Here is a 23,563-nt window from a genome sequence, read left to right as displayed (position 1 = left end):
TCTTTATTGATTTCAGGGGGAGGAAGGGAAAGGGCAGGGGAGAGAGAAACATCAATGAAGAGAGTCCTCATTGACCGGCTGCCTCCTGCACCCTCCCCGCCCCCCCCCCATCTGGGGACCAAGCCGGCACCCCGGTTGTGTGCCCTGACCCAGAGTCGAACTTCGATCTCCAGGATCCTAGGTCGATGCTCGCCCGCTGAGCCATGCCCGGCTGGGCCACATCTTGATTCTTAAACAGCATTCCAGGAGACTCTGAAACTGCCCAAAGAGCATTACTTTTATTTACAAACAGAAATTCCCGTTTGTAAGCTCCCAAGAGCCAAATCTTTCCTCTACTTTAAAACCTATTTAAAAGTGCTTCTGTTAATAACTTCGTACTGAATTAGGTTCTTCCTCCTGATAAAGGGCTGGTTAGAAGTGCCTTCAATAAACTGCCTGAGCAGTGATTGAACATATTTTCAGTGTTTACATCAACCTAAGGAGGTAAGCATGAACGTGCAAATGAATTGTCCAAACATCATTTGATTAATGTAGAAATTTACCTAAAGTGTGGCTTTGTTCGTGTCAGGATACCTTAGATTAAATGTAAGGGAAGTATTTCACATTACCTCTTAAAGTTAAAAATACATATATTACTGGATTGTTATGACTGTGACATGAAGTTTCTCTTAATTACTAACTTTTGTTAGTATTTATGTGCCGGGCACTATGTCAGATGCTTTACATGTATTATATTTCATTTTATCCTATGAGATAAATCCTATTACCGTCCTTCTAGGAAAACAGACACAAGTTAAAGAACTTGCTCAAGGTTACACAGCTAATGAGCCTGACGTGAGGCTCGTCCCCAGGCATCTGGGGCGCGCAGCCTTACACACTGGGCTGTGGAAGGTATGATCACAGGCAGGTGGATTTACTGACGGTTCTCATCACCCAGTTCCAATGTGGGGTGTGGGGGGTGTTCACACCCAGAAACGCTGTTGACACTAGCTGGTGTCCTCCGATGTCCCTGGGGTCAGCGTCAGCTTCCACAGGTGAAGGGCTCCGTCTCCCACGACCCCCTCCAGGTGCCGGCTGCACATCAGTGGTTCCCAGACTCCTTCCGTGTGCGGGTCAGGAGGCGGAGCTCGCGTCCTCCCCGGGCCAGGGCGCCTCCCGAACCCCGCGTGCTCCCCGCGGCCCCCCAGCCCCGCCGTGTGTGCTCCGTGCGGCTTCCTCAGGGGCCAGTGGTGACTGATGCCACCTCCAGGCCCCCTTCCCTGGCAGCGGGGTGGGGGCCTTGAAGTTCCACCCCTGGCATCCTCGGCACCAGCCCCACGTGGGGCGCGCTCCCGAACGGCCTCTTTCACAACGAAGGGCGCCTTCGTCACGTTCCTCGCTGAGGACACCCCGAGGGTTTTCAGAAGCGGGGCCAGACGCCAAGCTCCTTCGTTATGAATCAGTGCCCCCGGGCTCTGAACGATGGACGCCTTGCCTTACAGCCGCAGCGCCGGGAGACACGGCACCTCGCTGGACCCCGCCCCGCGAGCCGCGGCCAGCGCACCCCGCGTCCCGCGGGATGTCGGGGTGAGGCCGCTCCTGCGGTCCCGGAGCGGAGGGGGCGGGCGACACCCGGCCTCGCCCCGCGCCCGCTGTACCGCGGAGGCGCGCCCGGCCCGGAGCTCGGGCCCCAGCGTGTGCGGGCCACGCGGGGCTCCCTCACCGGGCGGCGAGGCCGGGCGGCCACCGCCGGGCGAGCGGACGCGGGAAACGCTGACCACCTGCGGCCCCGCCTCGCCGCCCCCCCCCCTCAGGTGTATTTCACTTGGACAGACAGGAGGCGGGGGAACCGCGACGGGACCCGCGCCTCCCCGTCCCGCGCCCTCTGCGACGCCTGGTGGGCGGTGGGCTGGGAGCGCCCACAGCAACTCCCCCCAACCAGTGCGTCGCAAGGGGCCACGTGACGCTCTTACGAGGAAGGAATTACTCAGTTTTTATTTTTGTAAATTGATATTTTAGAGATGGAGGAAGGGGGGAGAGGGAGGGAGAGAGAAAAAAACTGATGAGAGAGACGTCGGCTGCCTACAGTACCGGCCGCGGCCAGGGTTTGAACCCAGAACCGAGGTGTGTGCGCTGCCCAGGAGCGGGCCGGGCGCGATCGTGCTACAGACAAGGGAAGGCGGCGGCCCGGGAACTGGCCCCCGGCCCGGGAACTGGCCCCCGGCTCGGGAACGGCCCCCGGCCCGGGAACGGGCCCCGGCGGCACAGGGGACACAGCTCACGCCCCGCCCGGCCCCGCTCACTTCTGCACCTTGGACGCGGGCCGTGCTCCCCACAGACGGACAGTCTGAGGACGTGAATTAAACGTCGAGTTTCAGCTCTCGGTTTATTTGCCATGTGGCCTGTGACAAACGCTCCGACGTCTTTAAAACTCGGTTTTCTCACAGAATTTAAAGCCAATATATGTAAAACATTTCGCTCCGCACTTGGCTGCTAGGAGCTGCCCCAGAGGGTAACTCTCGGCCCCACCCTGGGGTCGGGGCCGGAAGGCGCCTCCGGCCGGTTCACAGCTGAGCTTTGGGTCCTTCGCTTCCTCGCGGCTCCGCGCTGCCTCACGGCACCTCTTGTCTCATTTTTTTTTTTTTTTAAAGTGCGTCAAACTTTCCGTCCTGCTGCAGACGTCTTTAGGGTTCCCTTGGGAGACGGGCGTTGGGTGCGACCTCGGGTGGCCGCCGACCGCCGGTACCGGGAGGGTCCCCACCCGCGGCTGCAGCTCGGCCTGGAGGCCGCCGCCCGCTGCCTCCCCGGTGGGTAACCTCAGTTATCCCGAGTGAGGTCCTCCATCCGCAACACGAGGGACGCTGCTGTCGCGACCTCACGGCTGAGTGGCTTCAACGCTACGGAAAGCTCAGTTCGCCGGGACAGGCGTTTTCCTAAAGCGCCGCGGCCGCCTGGCCGTCGGGCGCCGCTACCCCGCGCACGCGCACTGCGCCCGCCGCCTCCCGGCGCACGCAGCACCGGCGGCTTTGCCTCGTTAGCCGAGCGCGGCGGCCGGGTTTGGTTTCTCCACCGACAGTGTGGCTGTGCCCTCGCCGCCACCTGGCAGCCTCTCGGGACGGGCCGAGCAGCGCGACGTACCGTGTTCCCGAGGCACGGCGACAGCAGCTGGGGACTCGCGACCTGGGGAGGCGACCTGGCAGGCGCGGCACCTCGGGTACCAGGGCAGTAGAGCCTCCAGCCGCCTCGGAGCGCGGGCCCGAAAGCCGCCGGCCGAACGCCTCAGGCCGCAGGCGGGGAGCGAGGCCCGGCGGGCTCCGCGCGAGCTCCTCCGCCCCGCGGGCGGGAGGCGGGGCCGGGAAAGGGAGCGGGCGGGGCCCTGAGGCAGGGAGGCGGGGCCTGCAGGCTCAGGGAGAGTCGTCATTGGGCGGGCGAGACAGCGGGGGCGGGGCCGAGGAGCGGGGCGGGGCCTGCGGGCGCGGGAGGGCGGGCTCAGCCGGCTGACTGACCCCTCCGTCCGGTCTTTGTAGGAGGCGGCCTGAAGCGCCGGGTTCCCTCGGCGGCCGCGGCGCTCGCGAGTCTGCGCGATGGGCGACCCCGAAAGGCCGGAGCTCGATGAGGTAAACGTTGCTACGGCCTTTTCTGCGGTTCCACAGTCACCCCGGCCTCTGGGGCGCGGGCTGCGGCGCGGGCTCGCCGGGCGCAGGAGCGCTGTAGGAAACGCTGCCCGTTGCCGTTCGAAACGCCGTGTAGGCCGGGCCAGGAGCCCTCGCCGCAGCCTGGTTTCGTCTTTTAAAGCTGCCCCGGAGGCCGTCCCCGGGGAGGGGCGAGGCGAGAGCCGGGTTTCTGCTCCACTGCTCCGGACCGGGGCCAGCCAAGGGCAACGCTCTGCGGCTTCAGGCCGGGGCGAGGCGCACCCCCTCCTCCGCTCTCCTCCTGCCCTTCCCTTTTCTGGGGCCCTGGCCGGGGAAACTGAGGCGAGGAGCTAGGGCTGGCGGATCTATGGAAGTGCGTGCCATCTGTGGGGTGGGTAAAAGGAATCGGAGGACGCCTGTGGAAACTGGCACAGGTAGGCGGGGTGCAGGTGACAGGTTCAGGGACGACTGGAAATCTTCCTAACAGTCAAAGCAGCAGTTCAGGAGGCCAGTGTTGCTCAGACCTGGCTACTTAGTTGTGAGTCTTCGGAATGTAACTTTCTTCATTTATACAGTAGAAGCGATACTGCCCCCGCAGAGCATTAAGTAAAATGCTTAGTGCAAAGCACTACTGCAGTTAGGGATGCTTCATAAAACCTAAGTTAACGCGTTCCTCCACTCTGCTTCTGCATTAATAAAAGTACATAATGACAGTAAAGAAACTAAGATTCATTCGGTTTGTAGGGTAGTTCACGTTGTTGCTCTATAATTTTCGTACCCTGTTATTTTGCAAATACTTCTAAACCATTTGTTTCGCTTCAACCTGCTGCAGCGTGTAGTTTCTTTGATTTAATAGTTTCAGCTCATAGAGAATTCAACTTAGCCCTACGTTTCTTTAGACAGTTGTAGATTCCAGATTTGGGGTTTTATTTTAGTTTGATTTTGTAAACATTTAGTAACTAAGTAACAAATTGTAAATATTTCTCAAACTTTTCCTTCCGTTTTGAAGCAAATACATTTAGTACTGATTTCCCCACTTGAATAAGACAAGTCACATGTTTCTTTTTGTGCTGATGGCACCAGCAATCATTCAGGCTGAAGACCTGGAAGTTAGTTTTTATTTACTATCCCTATCTCAGTGATCCACACCCACAAAGACAGAAGCAGAACTTTAGATCCAGAATGAATGTTAGTGAGCATATGGTCTGAAAGTTTTAAACTTGAGATACAAGGATGCCGTAAGTACTAGATTTGAGGTGCATCATGGGCCACCTGCATCAGAATCACCTGGAATACTTTGTAAAAAAAATATAAATTACTGGACCTACTACACCCAGTAATCAATTTTGATCATGAATCAAAAGCTCTTGGGATGGAAGAGGTGGTGGAATGTCGCTAAGGAATGTCTCTGCAAATTTTCAGATTCTCATCGCCTCACACCTAGTTGTCTCTCTACCTCCAGTCTTACCTGCTATCCAATCCTGCCAAGTTAACCCATCATTAAACCAGTGCCTCCATGTCACTCCCTCCAAATAAAAACTCCCCGAAGGGTCTCATTTCCCGCCAAAAAATGCCCAACTTCTCTGACTGGCAAAGCCCTGTTCAAGCAGCTTTTTCATGCTAACTGCAGTATCTTAATTCAGGTTGTCATTTCCATCTCTGAACTTGACACCATAGTTACTACCAAAATCTAGCTGCTGTTTTTTGTCATTCGTGGATATCCGATTAATCTTCCTAATGCCGTTCCTATTCATGTTAATTGCTACTCAGGAATTTTGCATGACTATCCATAGGAATGACTTTCAAATTGTGCTGCACAAGAATGCCAGCACCTGGAGGCTGGGAGCAAGTGGGGAGAATTAGAATCTGAGCCTCCCAGTCCTCCAGATGTCTGAAGTTCTTTGGTCCACGAAATTCCTAACCTCATAGACTGATATCCAGAGTGTGGATCCTTTACCAAATTCCTCCCTGTCTCGGCTGTTGACCCTTTGGCCAAATCAGATCACTTCTGCCATTGCTTTACATCCACTTCAGCCGGTTTTAATCCCAGCTGGCTCCTCTCCTATCATCTTCCTTTTCTCTGGGCTTCGTCCTCAGGCTCGCTGCTGCTCTCCAAGATTTCCCTGGATAATCAAAACCCTCCCCAGGGCGATTCCTAATGGCATCATTACCCTGTTAGGGAGGGAGTGGAGATCGTGCCTCTGCCTACCCTAGTGTTATGTTTTCAGCTATCCACTGAATATCTTGAAATGGAACCCATTATCTTTTTTATTGACCAAATTGACTTTTTAAAGACTTTTGTGTTTGCAACTTTTTATTTTTGTTGTGGCTTGTGTTGGTGGGAGGGGTTAATTCAAATGAAATGTTTGCTAAACATCTAATTAGAGAAGCAACAGTTTTTGTCTGATTTATTCAGTTGTCCTCCAGGTGCTGAGCATTTTCTATGTGTTTTAAATCATTTTCTTTTGTGTTTCTACTGCTGAGATCCTATTTTGGGCAAGAGATGGGGAGTGCAGTAATTTTCAAGTTGTTCTCTCCGCCTCCAATTTCTCTTCTAACCACATTTCTATAAAAGTGGTTTCTCACCTGCTTAAAAACTTTCAGCAGCTACCGGTAGTCTGCATGATAGAGGCCAGATGCCAGTGTTATATATCAAAGCAGATCACTTTGACTTGCTCCAAATTTTTTTAAGTCAACATCTTAATATTCATTTAATATGCAAAATAGACATACCCACCTTAACCTCCGATAAAGCCTAGAGATGGAGTACAGATTTTAAAAGGTGAAAGTTAAGTGTTTTTTCATTTGTTTCATCAAAATGATGACACTGAGGTAAAGTATCAAAACAGTTGTATCAAAACGGCTATAGGGAAACAGCTGTGGCAAAATTCATGTATATTTGCATTGAAGGCCCTCCCGTGGCTTTAACACCTGGGCTTATTTTCCAAAAAAAAACTAAAAGTGCAGCACTGATTAAATCCACTTTTGCCTATTTTATTAGTGTAATTTTTAAAGTTAATATGTGAACTACTACTTATGAAATCAATTAATGGAATAATAAAGCTGTTTTGATGAACCTGTTGCTTTGAATTGGGGTGTACTCGATAATTGAAGATTTATATCAAACTTAGCAAACAGTTTCTTTGCATATTTATCAAAGTTCTCTTAATCAATTTACTGCTAGCCAGCCTATGGATTTATCAACCCATAGGCTTTTAGGATGCATTTAGGCTGCTCTCTGATGCATTCCCATAATTCTGAGTTTTACCTTACTAGGATCAGTTATCTTTATTTCTAGTCCTATTTATATACCAGTTGTATTTATAGTTATTGTAATTTAAATATTATGTAAACTAATAGTATGTGAGTATGAAAAGAAATTGTCTCTATGAAAATTTGAAAGTTTGGGAAACCCAATAAAAATGAGTTATTAAAAACAAATTCTGTAGAATTAGATATAAACAAACAAATAAAAAAGAGATTGGTGAGATTTATAAAAGAGGTAAGGATTCTGTACTCAAATTGTTCTGTCTTAAGTATGTTAACACTAGAAAGCATAGGTGATGCATTATAGTGTGTTTATGTCAGAAAGACTTGGGACTCCAGTCAGTGAGCCAGATTAACAGCAACAAAAAGCTTTGGCTTTATAAAAGATGATTAGCAAATAAGTGTAAATTATATGTTTTAAGTCAAATTATTTTCTTATGATTTCTTACTTTAGCCAATTTTCAACGACCAGTTTGCATCACTTTGAATAAGAGTGCTTCTACTGTATTCTTGGTACTATTAGTAGCATTGTTTTTTCCTTTTTGGGGGACAGGGGGAGGGTTCAAAATTTTTTTGGTTTATGCCTAAAAAATAAATACAAATGGTTACAGGGTAATTTTTAATTTTTGCTGCGGTTTTTTGTTTTATTACTATTTTTTTTAACTGCCTGTCTTTTAGTCTAATGTTATTCTTCAGTTAAGCAGAGATAGCTAGAGAAACTTTCATCTGAGGTTATTCCCCCCCAACAAAAAAAAAGAAAACTGACAACCTGGAAACACAAGTTCATGTACTGGTGGTTTCCTTTCTGTACAGTAGAAAACAATTTTGTTATTTTTATTACTATTTTAAAAGGTTAAAAACATTTAAAACTGAAGTTTTATCTAATGTTTGTGACAGAGAGGACAGAGGCACCACAGTTCTTCAGAGCACATTTGGAAAACACATTTGGGAAGCGCTCTCTACCTTCTTTCTGGTTTCGTCTCCTCCCATTGTCCCCACATGCCATGAAGTCCAGACTTACAGAGTTTCTTCCAGTTTTAAAAAAATGTTACATGCTCTTAGGCTTTTTTTTTCTTTCTTCCTACATTGCTTTCTCTTCTAAAATATAGCTTCCTAACCTAGGTCCACAGAGAATACCGTGGAGAGTCTAGAGCTTTAGAATGTGTGACCCTCCTGGCTTTGCATTAACGTGTGTGGACTTTTCTAAGCATCATGAAAATAAGCAATATGTCATCTCTACCTCAGTTCAAAGGTTTATGTTGGTTAAGGCTCCTTTATTCACATTGTAAAATCCCTCATACTACCCTCCTAATCCAGCTGCTTCTCTTAACAATCCACATATTATCAGGATGGAACAGGAAGAACAAATGTACACACATGATTTTCATTCTGATTTGAAGGTACAGGTCTTGAGCAGTTTTCATAGATCCTGATGCTGATCAATTATTTGTCAGCATTTAAAAACCCCATTCAGGACCAGGGTGCTTGGTGCCAAAGGGTTGCTGCTTATGATGTCCTTCTCAACTTTCAGTGGGGCCCACATAGCAGATAGAGTGAAGGTAAAGAATTCCAGCTCTGTACCCCAGTGACAAAATATGTTTAAGAAAGAAAAAGAAAAAAATGCAGAATCGTATCAAAAACCTATATATGATGATAAAAGCACAATCTAGAAGAACTATGTGGTGCAAGACAAGTTGAAATATCTGTTGACTGCAGACTTCTTCCTTTTCAATTGGGCTTTAAGTTCGAAGCTTTTCCAAGAGTTCTTTATTTCATGAATGAAAGTTTCCTAAAGGCCGTCATAGAAGGTATTGAGTGACCAAATAATTAACCACTATAATAGTTCTTTTATCAGTTCTTTGAATATAGAGGTAGCCTTTAAAAGACCAACCAGAAGCATCCCAACAGTCAATAACACAGTAATAATTTAAAAAGTGTATAGCACTTGAGAGTGTGCAGAGTACACATTACTTTGAAATAAGTATGGCAAGTATCTTTGATTTACAGATGATGATGCTCAGATAAAATGACTTGCCTGAAAACATGAATAATACTATGCACTTACTGTAAACGGACACGATTTTGTACTATAATGGACAGTCTGGAATAATATAGGGTCATTTGGTTCATGTCAGGTTCTACTGTAGCGGTGGCAATTTCCGAAGTGCTGATTTTCAGTCTTATTTTTATTGTCTCATTCTGTGAAATATGCCCCCTCAACAACATGCTGCATGGTTTCAATATGTATAGTAATTTTAACCTGGTAAAAGGGAATGCTCATGCATTTTGAGAAAGTATTACTCTGTGGATTTTGAATAAAGAGTAAATGTCTACACAAAATGGGCGTTTGTACTTTAATTTTCAAAGAGGTTATCTTCAGATACCAACGAAAATGAAGAGCCACTCCTGAGAAAGAGTTCTCGCCGCTATGTCATCTTTCCGATCCAGTACCCTGATATTTGGAAAATGTATAAACAGGCTCAGGCATCCTTCTGGACAGCAGAAGAGGTAAGCGGCATCACCTTAATCAGCAACCATGATCCGTGTTGCAGTGTTCACATCTTGTTATAAGACATCGAAAAATTTTAACTTATATTGTAAGATGCGTTGAATAAAATCACTTATATAAGATAATGTTTGAAATTACTGAGATTAAATACAGTGTTGGCCAATGTTTGGTTTTTAGTGGCTATAAACATGTTTCCTACCACAAAAGTGGCATCTTAGTCTTCCAGATTTTTACTTCCAGGATATTTTAGTACGCTTTTATTTTTAAACAGACTTTTGGTTTGCTGTGATCAAACTAGTCTTTACTTATGGTCAGCAGAATAAGTAAAATTGCAGCTATAGCCATAAAAAGAAAGTGAAGGCCTTAGGGACCCTGCTTTCAAATGAGAGACTTGTCTGATTGTACAGGAGGAGCTGTCACATGAAGCACTGACCACTAGGCAGTGCACTCACTTCAGAATTCACAGTGCTCCTCCCAGTCCTGCCCTGTTCTCAGCCACAGCAAACCTGCCCCAGCTGCTCCAGCAGACAGGACAGCTGTAGAATGCTTTCTGTTAGTGGCATTTTCCACCTTGGAAATGAGTTGAACACAACAAATTAGAAAATACTTGCTGGTTTGGTAAGGACATTTGGTCATGCAAGTGGTTGCTCTGTAGTTTAACCTAACACAAAAATAGCCATTTTCTTCATCTTTGCGTATGATGGATGATACCTGCATAGCACTCTGGCTCTCTGTGTATGTCTGTCTGTCTGTCTGTCTGTCTGTCTATCTATCAATCGATCAATCAATCGTGTGTGTGTGTGTGTGTATGTATATATTTGGATAGACATAGTTGGACCTATCTGCCTATTTTTCATGAGATTGATTCTGTAAATGTAAATACATGCTGTTAAGAATGCAGGTTCTGGAGCAGACAAATCCTGGGTCTACCACTTAACTCACTCTGGAACTGAAGTTGCTTAACCTCTGTGTGTATTGTCATTGGTATATTGAGCTAATAGTACCTGGTTCTTTGGGTTGTTATGAGGACTAATGAGATAAATCTTATTAATGAAATTAATGCCATGTTTAGAATGTTACTTGGCACTTAGTTAGCACCAAATAAATGTAAGCTATTATTTTCTCAGAATGGGGGAGATTTGCACTAGAAATCAGAAGCACCAATTTTTGAAGCTTCTGTCATGACTTTTACCCACTTACTCAGCTTTGTTATGTTGTATTGTTATATCATTAACATCTTTGTTAAATTTAACATATAGAGCAAAGCAAAACAATACCCCAGCATTTTCAAATTGGGTCAGAGTGCTTGGCACACCTGACTGTTACTGTTTGTGGTTTTAAAGGTTTTTTTTGTTAGATATAGTTAAGAGAACAAGGGGAGTATACAGGTGGCTTTTTCATTTATTGTGTTAAAAAGGTACTTGCGATGCTTGAGTTTCTTGAAATTCATTTGAAAATTATATGCATCTTTTAGCAAATGTAATATATATTGTGTTATGACTAAGAAACACTAATTTGAAAAATTATACAGGATGGGGCAAAAAGTAGGTTTATAGTTGTGAATACATGAAAGTTTATTCTTATTTATTAATTATTGTATTTTCCATATGAACAGCTGTAAAACGACTTTTGCCCCGCCCTGTAATATACAGGTTTGTAGGCAGCTTTTAGGAAGATTCAATTACGTATTTTGAAGGGAAGTCAAACACATTTAGTTCCACATATTTTTCATTTAAAAAAATTATGTAAGTTATAATTTAATCTTTAGACTTTGTTTTTTCGGTGATTTAGCTTTATTCCTAAATATGGCTAATCATCAAAAACCTTGATTCAGAAGACAAAGTTCTGGGATTTGTTTTTGTTTTTTTAAATGCTACCCAGGGAATTCTGACAACTAGTAGTTTGGAATCAATATTTAGATGGTAAATTGGAGAATTTACTCAAATAAGGTAAAGCTGTACAGAAAGGTTTACGTTGGGAATGGAAAATGACCCATGTAGTATAAATTGGTTTTCAACATAGGAATTTTTTGGGGGGGTGGTGGTGAATACAAACATTCAGTCTGTAGCAGTGATATTAAAATTTTCTCCTTTTTAAACATTTTCTTGCTAATGAGATGTCTCTCCTTAACTTTGAGGTGGAAGTTAGTTTTCCAAACATTTTGAGAAGAATTCAACTTCAAGTTAAAATTTTGAAAATCTTTTTGTTTTAGGTTGACTTATCAAAGGATCTCCCTCACTGGAACAAGCTTAAAGAAGATGAGAGGTATTTTATCTCTCGCATCTTAGCCTTTTTTGCAGCCAGTGATGGAATTGTGAATGAAAATTTGGTAAGATTTCTGTTTTATTTTACTTTTGTTCCCATTCAGCAGTTAAACGATGGTAATGGCAGTAAGTTAATTAGACAGAACCTAAAAAATTATGTTTTGGAAATGAACTAGATGAAGCTTATTTCTTGAATATGTTTTTCTGATAAAGTGTCAGAGGAAAGGATACATTTCTCTTTGACCAGCAAAATATCATTACATCAACAACCTTGTGCCAATCAAAACTACTTAAAAAGCATAAACATGAGTTTGATTTTTACCCTTAGATGTGAACCCTAATGAAGAACCTGCACCTTAATAACCCTTCTGGAGCTCTGTAACAGAGCTCTGGGTTCTGACTCCCCATATTTAAACCTGTATTGTGGTTGGCCAGAAGGCGTGTTTTCTTTAAAGAGAATAGAGAGAGGTGAACTTTCATCATGAACTGGAAGAAGGGCTTCAGTAGGTCTACTGTTTGCTGTTGGAAAAACAAAATGATTTATGGTCAATTCTACAAAGTGAAATAATTATTTTTTGGTAGATGTTCTACAGTTTATTTGGTGCTATAGTCAGTATCTCCACCTAACAGGTCAAATAATTTAATTGCTTAAGAATACATTATGCAACATATTTACTGTGGTGGGTTTACAAACAGTACTGCTTAAAATAATCCATAATCCTGTCTGACCTGTTAGTGGCATGACAGGCAATTTTTAAGTGATAATTCTGACGTCCAGATTCTGATTTATGGTGTTTAATGAGAGCCCACAGAATTGGATATATTTGTTTCCCTTATTTTTCATAGGTGGAACGATTTAGTCAGGAGGTGCAGGTTCCAGAAGCTCGCTGTTTCTATGGCTTTCAAATTCTCATCGAGAATGTTCACTCAGAGATGTACAGTTTGCTAATAGACACTTACATCAGAGATCCCAAGGAAAGGTATCACCGCTGGGATTTTATTTACAAAGTTTTATATTGCTTGATTATGTTAAGAGCAGAATTTACTCTGAAACTAAATGTTAGGGAAATACTATTCAAATATGGAAGTTTAGGAGGATAGTGTTTTCTATTATTCTATAATGTGGTTAAAAAAAAAAGAACTTGTATAGAACCTGTTACTCTGTGGAGCACATTCTGCTTAGCAATTGAATATTTGAATTTAGTTTTGTATCAGACCAGATCCAAACCACTAACTTGAGTTTTAACTTTTATATTTTATGGATATGCAAAAATACAGAAAAATTACAGGTTTGGTAGTAGACCAGAGAGTTGCAATTATTATCTCTGATTAGCCAATGAACATTTATTTTGATTAAGAAAAACAAGTGAATAACTTTGCCATTAATTCTTTTGTTTTTACAGGGAATTTTTATTTAATGCAATTGAAACAATGCCATATGTTAAGAAGAAAGCAGATTGGGCCTTGCAATGGATAGCAGATAGAAAATCTACTTTTGGTATGTAGCTTTAATTTATATATATATCAGACTTGCCTTGGGTGATATAGTACTATTTTACCTGGTGTAACTGTCTAAAAGTCTCAGTGTGCACCTTTAGTAGAATCTTTCTTTCTACTAATTACTTAGAAACTAGGATTAAAATAACCTAAAGCTGCCTTGGCCAGTTGGCTCAGGTGGTTGGAGCACTGTCCCGTGCACCAAAAGGTGGCAGGTTCTATTCCCAGTCAGGGCACATGCCCGGGTTGCGGGTTCATCCCCAGTTGGGGCAAGATTGATGTTTCTCTCTCTCTTCCTTTCTCTAAAATCAATACAGTTCTTTAAAAAAATAATAATAAAATTAAAACAATCTAAAACTGTACCCTGTTTAATAAATTGAAAGCTTAAGATGTCAGTGTATAACAACACGTAAATAAGTGAGTCACAGAATCTAACAAGAGTCTTAAAGCAAGTTTATATCTGCTTTTTAGGAAAGTTTATTTTAGGAGTTTAAAGCAAGTCAAAGTTTTTACATTTTTCAGGGAACAAATATGTAGTTTCTGAAAAACTAAAGATTAGTGCACTAAACTAGGGCAAGGAGCAGTTTGCCAGAACAGGCTTATTTTTCACCCTTCTGGATGTGCTGAGGTCCAATAACTAACTGCTTAAAGGAAGTGATTGACATTGCATCTTATACGTAGTAGTGCTCAGTAAATCTTTTTAAAATTTAATTAAAATATTCAGGTAATTCATTTGAATAGCTCTAAATATCTGTCTCAGTCTTATCTGTTTTGTAATTGGTGGTCTTTACTTTCTGACTTTATTTAAAATGTGGGGAAGCATGTCTCAAAATTTTTTATGTCAGGACTCCTTTGTACTATTAAAAATTATTGAGGACTCCAAGGTGCTTTTATTCATGTGGGCTATTGATATTTCCATATTAGATATTAAAACCAAGAAACTTTCAACATATTTATTAATGCATTTTTAAATGAGAGTAACCTGTTAGATTCTAACATATAGTTATGAAAAAACACTATTTTGCAGAAAAGAATTAGTGAGAATGGCATAGATTTTAATTTTTGCAAATCTTTGTAATGTCCAACTGAGTAGAAAACAGCTGAATTATATCTGCCTCTGTATTCATTTGTTGCAGAATGCTGTTTTAGTTGAAGTATGCAAAGAAAATCTGCCCTCATTCAGATACGTAGTTAGAAAAGGGAGGAGTATTTTACCAGGCTTTTCAGATTATTATGGAAATGCTAAACACTAGTATACACTCATGAGAGAATGGTTATAAAAAAAAAAAAAAAAGTGCATTAGTTTTATTATGAAAATAGTTTTGACCCCGTAGACCTCCTTGGTGTATGAATTCCCAGCAACCCCAGGACCACACATTGAGAATTGGTGATGTAGTGTAAGGTATGGCAAGCTTATAGTGTGTTAGGGAAGAAACATGTTTGCATTGCCCTCAGTTCATTTGGAGAATGAGAAAAGCAGCAGTTCTCAATGTGCATAAAAATCACCCGAGAATTTGTGGAAAAGCCCTGCAGAATCCTGGTCCTCACCTGAGTGACGTAGGAGACCCAGGTTGAATTGAGGAATCTGCATTTTATACACCGTTGATTCGCTCATAAGTGGTTTGAAAGGCACATTTGGAGAAGCATTGGCTTTAGAGCAAAAAAGAAGGAAATTCCAAGGTGTTCAATATGCACTGAAAATATTAGGATGCATAGATCCTGATGGAAAATGAAGAACAGGCTCCTGGAAGCCATGTATGCTGTGACACTGCCAAAGAAAGCAACCTAAGAATAGAAAATAAATGAGGGTGGCAGTCACCATGTGGCATCAGGGGCTCCATTTAAATTTTCCATATTGCTTATTCTCAAGGCACACTCCATTTAGATTCTGAGTCAGGGTCTCAGTGGAAAGAAGATGGTCTAAAATGATGTAGGGGGTGGAATGGGCGGTGGGAAAGGAAAAAGTGAAGAACACATTGATGGCTCTCGTCTTTAGGAGAGGGGCTAAGAGACAGGAAAGCGTCGTCTCGCTTCACCAGACACCTGCACTTCCCGTCAGCCAGCTGGGGCAGTGCAGTTTTATAAGCTAATTGCCACCTGCACCGTTAGTGTCTGTAGCTTGGTGAAGCCGGCTTTGGGCTTTGCTGGTATTTTCGGTGACCTTGATGACTTTTGCACCTAGTAGGGCCCAGTAGAGCAACTGTTCTTTCCTCACATCCAGACTCTTCTAATTCTTTACATTTAGCTAAAGAGAACCTCATAACAATCCTTCAAAAAGCATTAGTTTGTTTGAAAGTTGATATGTTATAAGGAGATTCAATTCCTGTAAAGCTAAAAATTCTTAATTACATATTGCTTAGTTTTTTACAAATTGAGATATACTAATTTTAAAAAATATCTTTAAAGGACTTTAAGACATTAAATATATAAATTCATCCTTAATATATGTAATGAAATTTCAAACATCAAAAAGCCTGTAGTTATACAACCTTAGTGCATTGCACCATAGAGGTCAGCTGCATCTTTAAAATACATCCTACTTTCTCTAAAACAGATCATGAAGCCTTCGCATTCATTATAGCTTTTAGAAGAAATGTTTTGGAAGTCTCTTTTTAGTTCACATCTGTTCATGAAAATTTGTAAAATTTACCCCTTATGATCCTTTAATCCTCTCCAAGAAGAATAGCCTCCTGTAACTCTAGCTGCTACGATTTTCACTCTTTAGCATTCACATGAATACACAGAATAGTTAAAATAATTTTATTTTTATTCACAGTGCTTATGTTAAATTAGTCTCATTCCCGTACAGATAAATAAATGTCCATGTGACATCACCTTTATGTCAGTGAAAAATATCAATTACAACTATTCATTACCTTATTAATAGTAAGTGGAAATACAGTAATCTGTGTTAAACTAATGATAAATTTCCATTTTAAAAATATGACTAAAGACCTGTTTTTGTTTCAAAAGAGTCAGCAGAACATAGTGATTATTATTATTATATATTTTGAGATTTAATTATAGCATATTTAATATATACCAAACTAAAGAGACTTCCTTTGTTAATTCCTTCTACACAGTATGTACTCAAGTACTTATTTAATTTATATTTATTCTGCCATTTTTTCAAAGTGACTTTTTAAATTGTGTCTATGAAAATAAGATCCTATAAAAGTGTTTCTGGTATTTCGGGCTAATAATAGACAAATATTTGATATAGTTGATCTATCTGATTTGGTTTGTTTATGTTAATCATGGGTAAGAACAAGGGCATACCAAAGCACTATTTAGAGACACCCAGAACTGTTGAAGCTTAGTCGCCTTTCTCTTAGAAATTAAATATTACAATTACCTTTGGGAAGTTATAAATATTTATTCAGTTTCTGCATCAACTTTTAGCAATTTCTCTAATGTCTTTTATCATCTAGTGCTTACATAGTCCCCATTGATTCAGATCAGGACACATTTATTAAGTGCCTGCTATTGTGTTTTTGGTCATGCAGCAAGTACTGGGATACAAGCTACAGTGTCATCTGTGGTCTGTAGTTGCCTTTATTTCATGGTCTTATAGAACAAACTCTTCTCCCCAGGCAGACTTATAGATAAATATTTCTCCCGAGCATGCAATATGGTGGCATAAGGGGCTTGAGAATGACCTTCTTTTGGGTTAGACCTATAATCATCCCCTAGAGATAGTGTTGCAGATATGCTGCCACTAGAGACATTTCAGGAGATGGGCTTCTGCAAAGTCCTTGCCGAACAGTGAGGAACCTTTGAAATTGGGCCTTATATGTTTAGCAGAGAACAGTATTTTTCCTATGTGATGGGACATTTTATCTGATAGACATATTTATAATTTTCAGCTGGATTTATCTGCGTTTTCTCTAATTGCAGATGCAGGGCAGTGATTTTTGAAATGTTTATAGCTAATCTGTGAGATACCTTAGGTTTCTAAACATATAAACCTCAGTGACCTTTCTTCCCCCAGCCACAAAGAGGGAGACATTTGTCATAAAAGCTGTCTTCCACTCTCCACTCTGAGAGAGACACACATGCACACACACTTACTGAACTCACAGGCACGCGTGGTGCACAGATAAATCACCTTTTTTTTTAAAGTATAAAAGGCTCTCCTTTGTCTGCATACCAAGACCTATAGGTGAGTTCAGTGTCTAACATAGGATTTGAAGTAGATGTACCTTTCTGCACCTTTCTGCTATAGGAGGCAGAGGTGGCGGATTTCTTCCTCTAAAGACTCTGGTTATTGCACTAACTTGTTGATTTTGTTTTTGGACAGAAGAATTGTGGTATTGTTATAAAAAATGTGTAAAAGAGCATGTGTGTGTGTGATTGTGTAGCTTAAAAATGTCTGCAATATATATTTCAGAAAATGAAACTTTTTTTGTCTCTCAGGGGAAAGGGTGGTGGCCTTTGCTGCTGTAGAAGGAGTTTTCTTCTCGGGATCGTTTGCTGCTATATTCTGGTTAAAGAAAAGAGGTCTTATGCCTGGACTCACCTTTTCCAATGAACTCATCAGCAGAGATGAAGTAAGGAGTGAAGTATTCTTCTAGTTATATTTGTATCCATACTTGGTGTTCATTTCTTTTTCTTTCCCCTGGAAAATGCTTATGGTGACACAAGGATCCTAGTAATTAAAAGCTCCTCAGTCTCCTCTGCTCATCCTTAAATATTATATCCTGGTTCCCATCATGGCCTCTCTCACTGTACATGACCTCCTGGCTGATTTATTCCCATGGAATCAGCTACCATCCAGATGCTCAAAACAACCAAAACTTTATCTTTAGCCCATATATTTTTTTCTGAGCTCCAAACCTGTTGAATTTGCTAGATGGTTTCTCCTGGAAGGCGAAATCAAACTCATCATCCTTCTCCCAAGATTTGTTCTTCCTTCTGTTTTCCATATCTTACTGAGGGTCTTTAACTTACATCCAGTCCTTTAAATTTGAAATCTGGGAGTCATTTTAGATGGTTTATTTTCTTTTTCACACATACCCAGACAATAACTAAATCTTATCTCCCTCTGCCTGCGGTACCTTTTCCATCTTTCCTACCAATTTTTTCACCAGATTAGGGAAGTTTTCTCCCATTATTTCTTCAAACAGGTTCTCTAACCCTTGCTTACTTTTGACCTCTTCTGGCATTCCTATGATGCAAATATTGTTATGTCTCATGTTGTCCTACAGTTCCCTTAGATTGTCCTCCTGTTTTTTAATTGTTTTTCTTTTTGGATCTCTGATTGAATGATTTTTTTCTATCCTGGGCACCTTTCTCAATTCTGGTGGTCTGGGCAGGGAAGCCCAGCCTGGAGTTAGGCCCCAGAATCCTCAGTGGGAACCCCCCACAGCTGAGATCTCCCTCCGGACCTTCAGCTGCTGCCTGTGGGAGCCCATTCAGCGCTCTTGTGCCTCCACACTTCCTACCCGTCTCTGTGTGGTCTCCCCTTTTTCTCCTTGGTTATGAGGGTGCTCTCCAGCCTGTCTTCAGTTGTAGTTGATTATTCAGGGTGGTTTTTCTATAGTTTAGTCATAGTTCCAGTTTGGTCCTGGGAATGTCAGTGTAGCTTCCACTCAGTCTGCCACCATCTTTAATCTCCCCCTACCAATTTTTTCATTTGTTGATTAGCTTCTTACAAGTTGCAACTCAGAACTTTCCTGACCCAATTAGGTAAAATTGACCACTCTTTCCTTTATGTGTCTCTTTGAAACCAAAATTGTCCCTGTCTTACAGTCCATAACATATATTGTACTTCTTTTCTCTCTCCTTGGCTAGGCTCTAAGCTCCTAGAGTGCAAAATCCTTGTCATTTATCTTTCTGTTCTCAGTACTTAGCCCATTACAGCAATTCAGTTCACATTTATTGACTATATTAATCCTAGTTCCCCAGCTTATTTCTAAGTGACCTTGTTAAGTTACTTTACTTCTCTGAGACTCAGTATCTTCAACTAAATCTAAACAGGGTTTTGTTAAAATGCTATTAAACAGTATGTGTGAGTACTTTTTAAGTGTCATAAAATACTTTGTAAATCAACAAAAATCAACTTTTTGTTGATTTACCCCTTTAAATTTCTAATAATTTTTATTATAAATGTCATATGTAATTATTATAGAGAATTAAGAGAATAAAATCACTCAATCTCAACACACAGAGATAACCACTTTTAATATTTCATTGTATTCTTTCTTGGTGATTTTCTGCATTTGAAACTATGTAGATATACACAGACATTCTATTTTTACAGTTTGAGATACTCTGCTATCTTTGTAGTTTTGTGAGCTATTATTTTTTCACTTAGCAGAATATTGTGAGCATTTTTCTACGACATTAAGCATTTTTTATAAACAGTAATTTTGTTAGATATGTAATATTCTAATGAGTAGTACTATTTGACTATTCTATAGTTAGAAATTTAGGTTGTTTCCAGACTTCTTGTTTATTTGCTTTGCTATAATGCAAAATGCATATCTTTGTATATAAGCTTTGTCCTAAATTCATAATATTTTCCTTAGTTAGATTTCCTGGAGGTAGAATTGTTAGATTATAAGGTATAAACATTTTAATGGTCATTCACACTTGTTTGTACATTTCTTCACAGAAATTTTATATCAGTATTCATCCTTACCTAGCAACATAGGAACATGTCTTTTATTGTTGTTAGTTAATTCTTCTTTAATATTGATGAACTAAGATTTGCTGGCACTGAAATATTTTTTATAGGTTATTATAATTTGCATTTTAATGAGATTTGAAGAAAAGAAGTCCCTGGCCCTTTTAACCTTTCTTCCATCTTCCAGAGGTTACGTGTTATATCCCTAGAACCTATTCTGTATGATGCCTGACATGTCACTGTGTGAAAATAGCTGATAAAATGTTTTCTTGACATTGGTATTATTCTTCTGTTTTAGGGGCTTCACTGTGACTTTGCTTGCCTGATGTTTCGATACTTGGTAAATAAGCCTTCAGAAGAAAGGGCCAGGGAGATCATTGTTAATGCTGTTAAAATCGAGCAGGTGAGCAGGGAAGCTTACATATGGTTAGCATTTCTCTCTCTCAAGTTTGTACCATTATATTATTAGGTTGATTCATATGAAACTGCCATTTTGTAGGTCAAAATAAACATCAGCAATTTTATATGGTCAATCTGACAGTACCAATAGGAAATGTAGTACAATTATTATGTCAGTTTATAATTTGGTTTATAAGTAAGTATTACATATTAAGGTTTCATGTATATAAAATCTGTTTAAGGGCTGTTTTTCTGTTTTATCAACTTATCAAATTCTGTGCTGTGACAAATGGCACAGAATTTGTATTTTTAGGCTATGGGCTGCCAGAGAGTGGCGATGGCTTCTTGTGTGTCTTGAACTCTCAAAACCCAGCAGGGACCTAGCTTGAAGAAGGCACCAGATGCTTAGAGAGTGAATGAGTAAATGAGTTAGTGAGTAAATAGTAAAACTTAATTTATAGCATGTAGCGACCTATGACTAGAAAGATCTGGATGCTCCACTTAGGATGTGTTTTTATCATTTGAAAGAACTAGTTTAAAAGTAAAACAAATTTAAAAAAAATACTGCATAGTTAAACAGCCATACTTTTCATATTGGGAAGGGGAAAAGGCATAAAATACATTTTGGTGTCTTTAATCATTTTGAGAACTAAATCCAGATAGTTAATGTTTTTTACCCCCCTCTATTAACATGTTACCACTGTCTTTTTTATTTATTTATTTAAATATATCTTTATTGATTTTAGAGAGAGAGGAAGAGAGAGGGAGGGAGAGAGAGAGAAACATCAATGATGAGAGAGAGTCATTGATCGGCTGTCTTCTGCACATCCCCGACTGGGGATCAAGCCCTGGGCATGTGCCCTGACCGAGAATCGAAGCTCGATCTCCTGGATCCTAGCTCATTGCTCAACTGCTGAGCTACACCCAGCCGGGTACCACTGTCTTTTAATATACTTGGAGTTCAGTCTCTCTCCCAACCCTCAGATCCAATCCTGTTTCTTTCTCATTTTCGTTAATTTTGTTTTTTCTCTTTTGCAACGTCCTTCCATAATCATGTTCCCCACAATGATTATCTTTGATGAATATTTTTCTAGATATTTCAGAACAAAGTATCTCCTTTTTTCTATTGAGAAAGTATATGAATTCAGGTCCTAGATGCGCTGCTTTTAAAAATACCAGTAATTTGTCCTGGCCTGGCAGCTGAGCCGGTTAGAGCATCATCCCAATATGCCAAGGTTGCAGGTTCAATTCCTGGTCAGGGCACATACAAGAATCAACCAGTGAATCCATAAATAAGTGGAACAACAAATTGATGTTTCTCTCTCTTCTTCTCTCTCTAAAATCAATCAAATAAAAATTAAAAGTACCAGTAATTTGATAATTAGTTTCAATTTATTTTGACTATTTGAGGATGTGAAATAATGTGAACAGTAAACATCCCAAACATTTTTAAACAAATGGACATTGTTTGCCATGTTGAGAGAATTTAACCTAGTGTACTTTCCTTGGACAAGATTAGTGACTTAGAAGATGAATAAAACTAAAACCATCTTTTTATTTGGAAGATCCATACTTATTTCTTGTTCTGTCTTTGTACTGTATTCTGTTTTTGTTTTTTTCTCAGAAGTTCTTAACAGAAGCCTTGCCCGTTGGCCTCATTGGAATGAATTCTGTTTTGATGAAACAGTATATTGAGTTTGTAGCTGACAGATTACTTGTGGAACTTGGATTCTCAAAAGTAAGAGTTTTAAAATGTATTGTTACTAAGCTAAAATGTTATTGTCAAGTAAGGCCACTAAAATATTATATTTCAACTGAAAGCATTTGTAACATACTAGTTTACTTTTAAAATGTCCGTGACAGAGCCTTGTTTTGCATGAAAAATTGGCTTTGCAAAGTCCTTTGAAACTTAAAATGAAATTCATTAACAGAAGGAGGAGGCTGATAAATCTTGGAACTAATAAGCTCAATAAATCAGATTATTTTTATTGATTTCAGAGAGAGGAAGGGATAGAAACATCAATGATGAGAGAGAGTCATTGATTGGCTGCCTCCTGCAGGCCCCCCCGCTAGGGATTGAGCCAGCAACCAAGCATGTGCCCAGACCAGGAATCGAACCGAGATCTCCTGGATCATAGGTTGATGCTGACCCGCTGAGCCACGCCGGCCGGGCTAAATCAGTTTATTTTTAAGTAATTGCATTTAATATGCATATATGTGTTTTACCCTCATATAAATCTCCATTTGCCTTTGTTGTAATTTTTGGGTTAATACTTATAACATTATTAACTAGGACATAGTTACTATGAAGACATTAACTGTCATAATTTACTCTTTGAACTCAGTTGTCTTTAAGTTATTCTGTCATTTTGTTTGTCAAAGATAATGTACCTGAGTTTCATAAAGAGGTGTGCTTTTCACATGACTTACAGATGGAAGCTGCAGCCACACTACCTGGGTTTGAATCCTGGTTCCACTGCTTTCTAGCTATGTGACCTTAGTCACATTTTAGTTGGTTGGTATTAAATCTTACATTTCCTGAAAAAAACTTCTTTTCCCTTTCCACTTCCTAGAATACCAGAGATGCTAGTGTAGTTTCCTGAAGAGGCTAGTAGGTGATCTTAGTCACCTGAGCATTTATCAGTTTTGAGGGCCTCCAGGTCCTTAGGGAATAGTGTGATCCTGGGTGTGCCTAGACAGATGCTGGGAGACCTGAACTCTGTGTTAGTTGTCTGTTGCTTCTTATGGGATATAATTTGGCTTCTTCAGAATGTCTAATATTTCTTTTTTTCCCCAGTTTTTTCAGGCAGAAAATCCCTTTGATTTTATGGAAAACATTTCTTTAGAAGGGAAAACAAATTTCTTTGAGAAACGAGTTTCAGAGTATCAGCGTTTTGCAGTGATGGCGGAAAACACAGATAATGTCTTCACCTTGGATGCAGATTTTTGAAACCCTTCCCTTATTTAAACTTACTGGTAAATAGCAGTCTATTTTTCTCTGCTTAAAAAAATAAAACAAAGCAAAAACACCCCAAACAAAACCCTTTTAAAGTATCTCCTTTAAGGAGTTTCCTGAAAAGGAAATTCAAAACCAAATAATAATCCATTAGGATCTATATGAATACACTCTAACTTTCCAGTTTCACAACCAGAGTGTGACCTAAATCCTTTTGTTTTGTTACCAGAATACAAGATGGCATTATGTAGTGATTAATAGCTTGAGGTGAGATGTCAGATATGAATTTGAGATTCTTTCCTTACACTTTGTGTGACACTTGGCAAGTCACTTAATCGCTTTCAATCTCAGTGTACTTATTTTTAAAATGAATGTAATAGCCCTGGCTGGTGTGGCTCAGTTGGTTGGAGCGTTGTCCTGTTAACCAAAAGT

At 40.7% G+C, this 23,563-nt stretch overlaps 1 protein-coding gene across 2 annotated transcripts; it reads left to right on the top strand.

Annotated features, from left to right (window-relative positions):
- Positions 1-3,489: 3,489 nt before the first annotated feature.
- On the top strand, positions 3,490-23,198 carry RRM2B (ribonucleotide reductase regulatory TP53 inducible subunit M2B). 2 transcript variants are annotated; one of them, XM_087825316.1, is made up of 9 exons: positions 3,494-3,596; positions 9,246-9,386; positions 11,600-11,716; positions 12,498-12,631; positions 13,055-13,149; positions 17,565-17,698; positions 20,075-20,179; positions 21,800-21,913; positions 22,973-23,198. In XM_087825316.1, the coding sequence occupies exons 1-9, from the start codon at positions 3,564-3,566 to the stop codon at positions 23,123-23,125; spliced, it is 1,026 nt and encodes a 341-aa protein (XP_087681442.1). In that variant the 5' UTR covers positions 3,494-3,563; the 3' UTR covers positions 23,126-23,198. The 2 variants fall into 2 exon arrangements, with proteins under 2 accessions (XP_087681443.1, XP_087681442.1); XM_087825317.1 differs by lacking the exon at positions 21,800-21,913 and having other exon boundaries at positions 3,490-3,596.
- The last annotated feature ends 365 nt before the right edge of the window (positions 23,199-23,563 follow it).

The sequence above is a fragment of the Miniopterus natalensis genome, chromosome 16 (assembly GCF_054644295.1).
Source record: "Miniopterus natalensis isolate mMinNat1 chromosome 16, mMinNat1.hap1, whole genome shotgun sequence".
In the NCBI taxonomy this organism is placed as follows: Eukaryota; Metazoa; Chordata; class Mammalia; order Chiroptera; family Miniopteridae; genus Miniopterus; species Miniopterus natalensis.
The sequence above is the reverse complement of the archived record's forward strand: the minus strand, read 5'-3'. Positions and strand labels throughout refer to the sequence as shown.

What these genes read in the sequence shown, in the direction of transcription:
- RRM2B (XM_087825316.1), top strand. Translation starts at nt 3,564, where the DNA reads ATGGGCGACCCCGAAAGGCCGGAGCTCGATGAG. An exon ending in CCTTCTGGACAGCAGAAGAG is followed by an intron (nt 9,387 to 11,599) that starts GTAAGCGGCATC and finishes TTTTTGTTTTAG; the next exon opens with GTTGACTTATCAAAGGATCT. An exon ending in GAATTGTGAATGAAAATTTG is followed by an intron (nt 11,717 to 12,497) that starts GTAAGATTTCTG and finishes TATTTTTCATAG; the next exon opens with GTGGAACGATTTAGTCAGGA.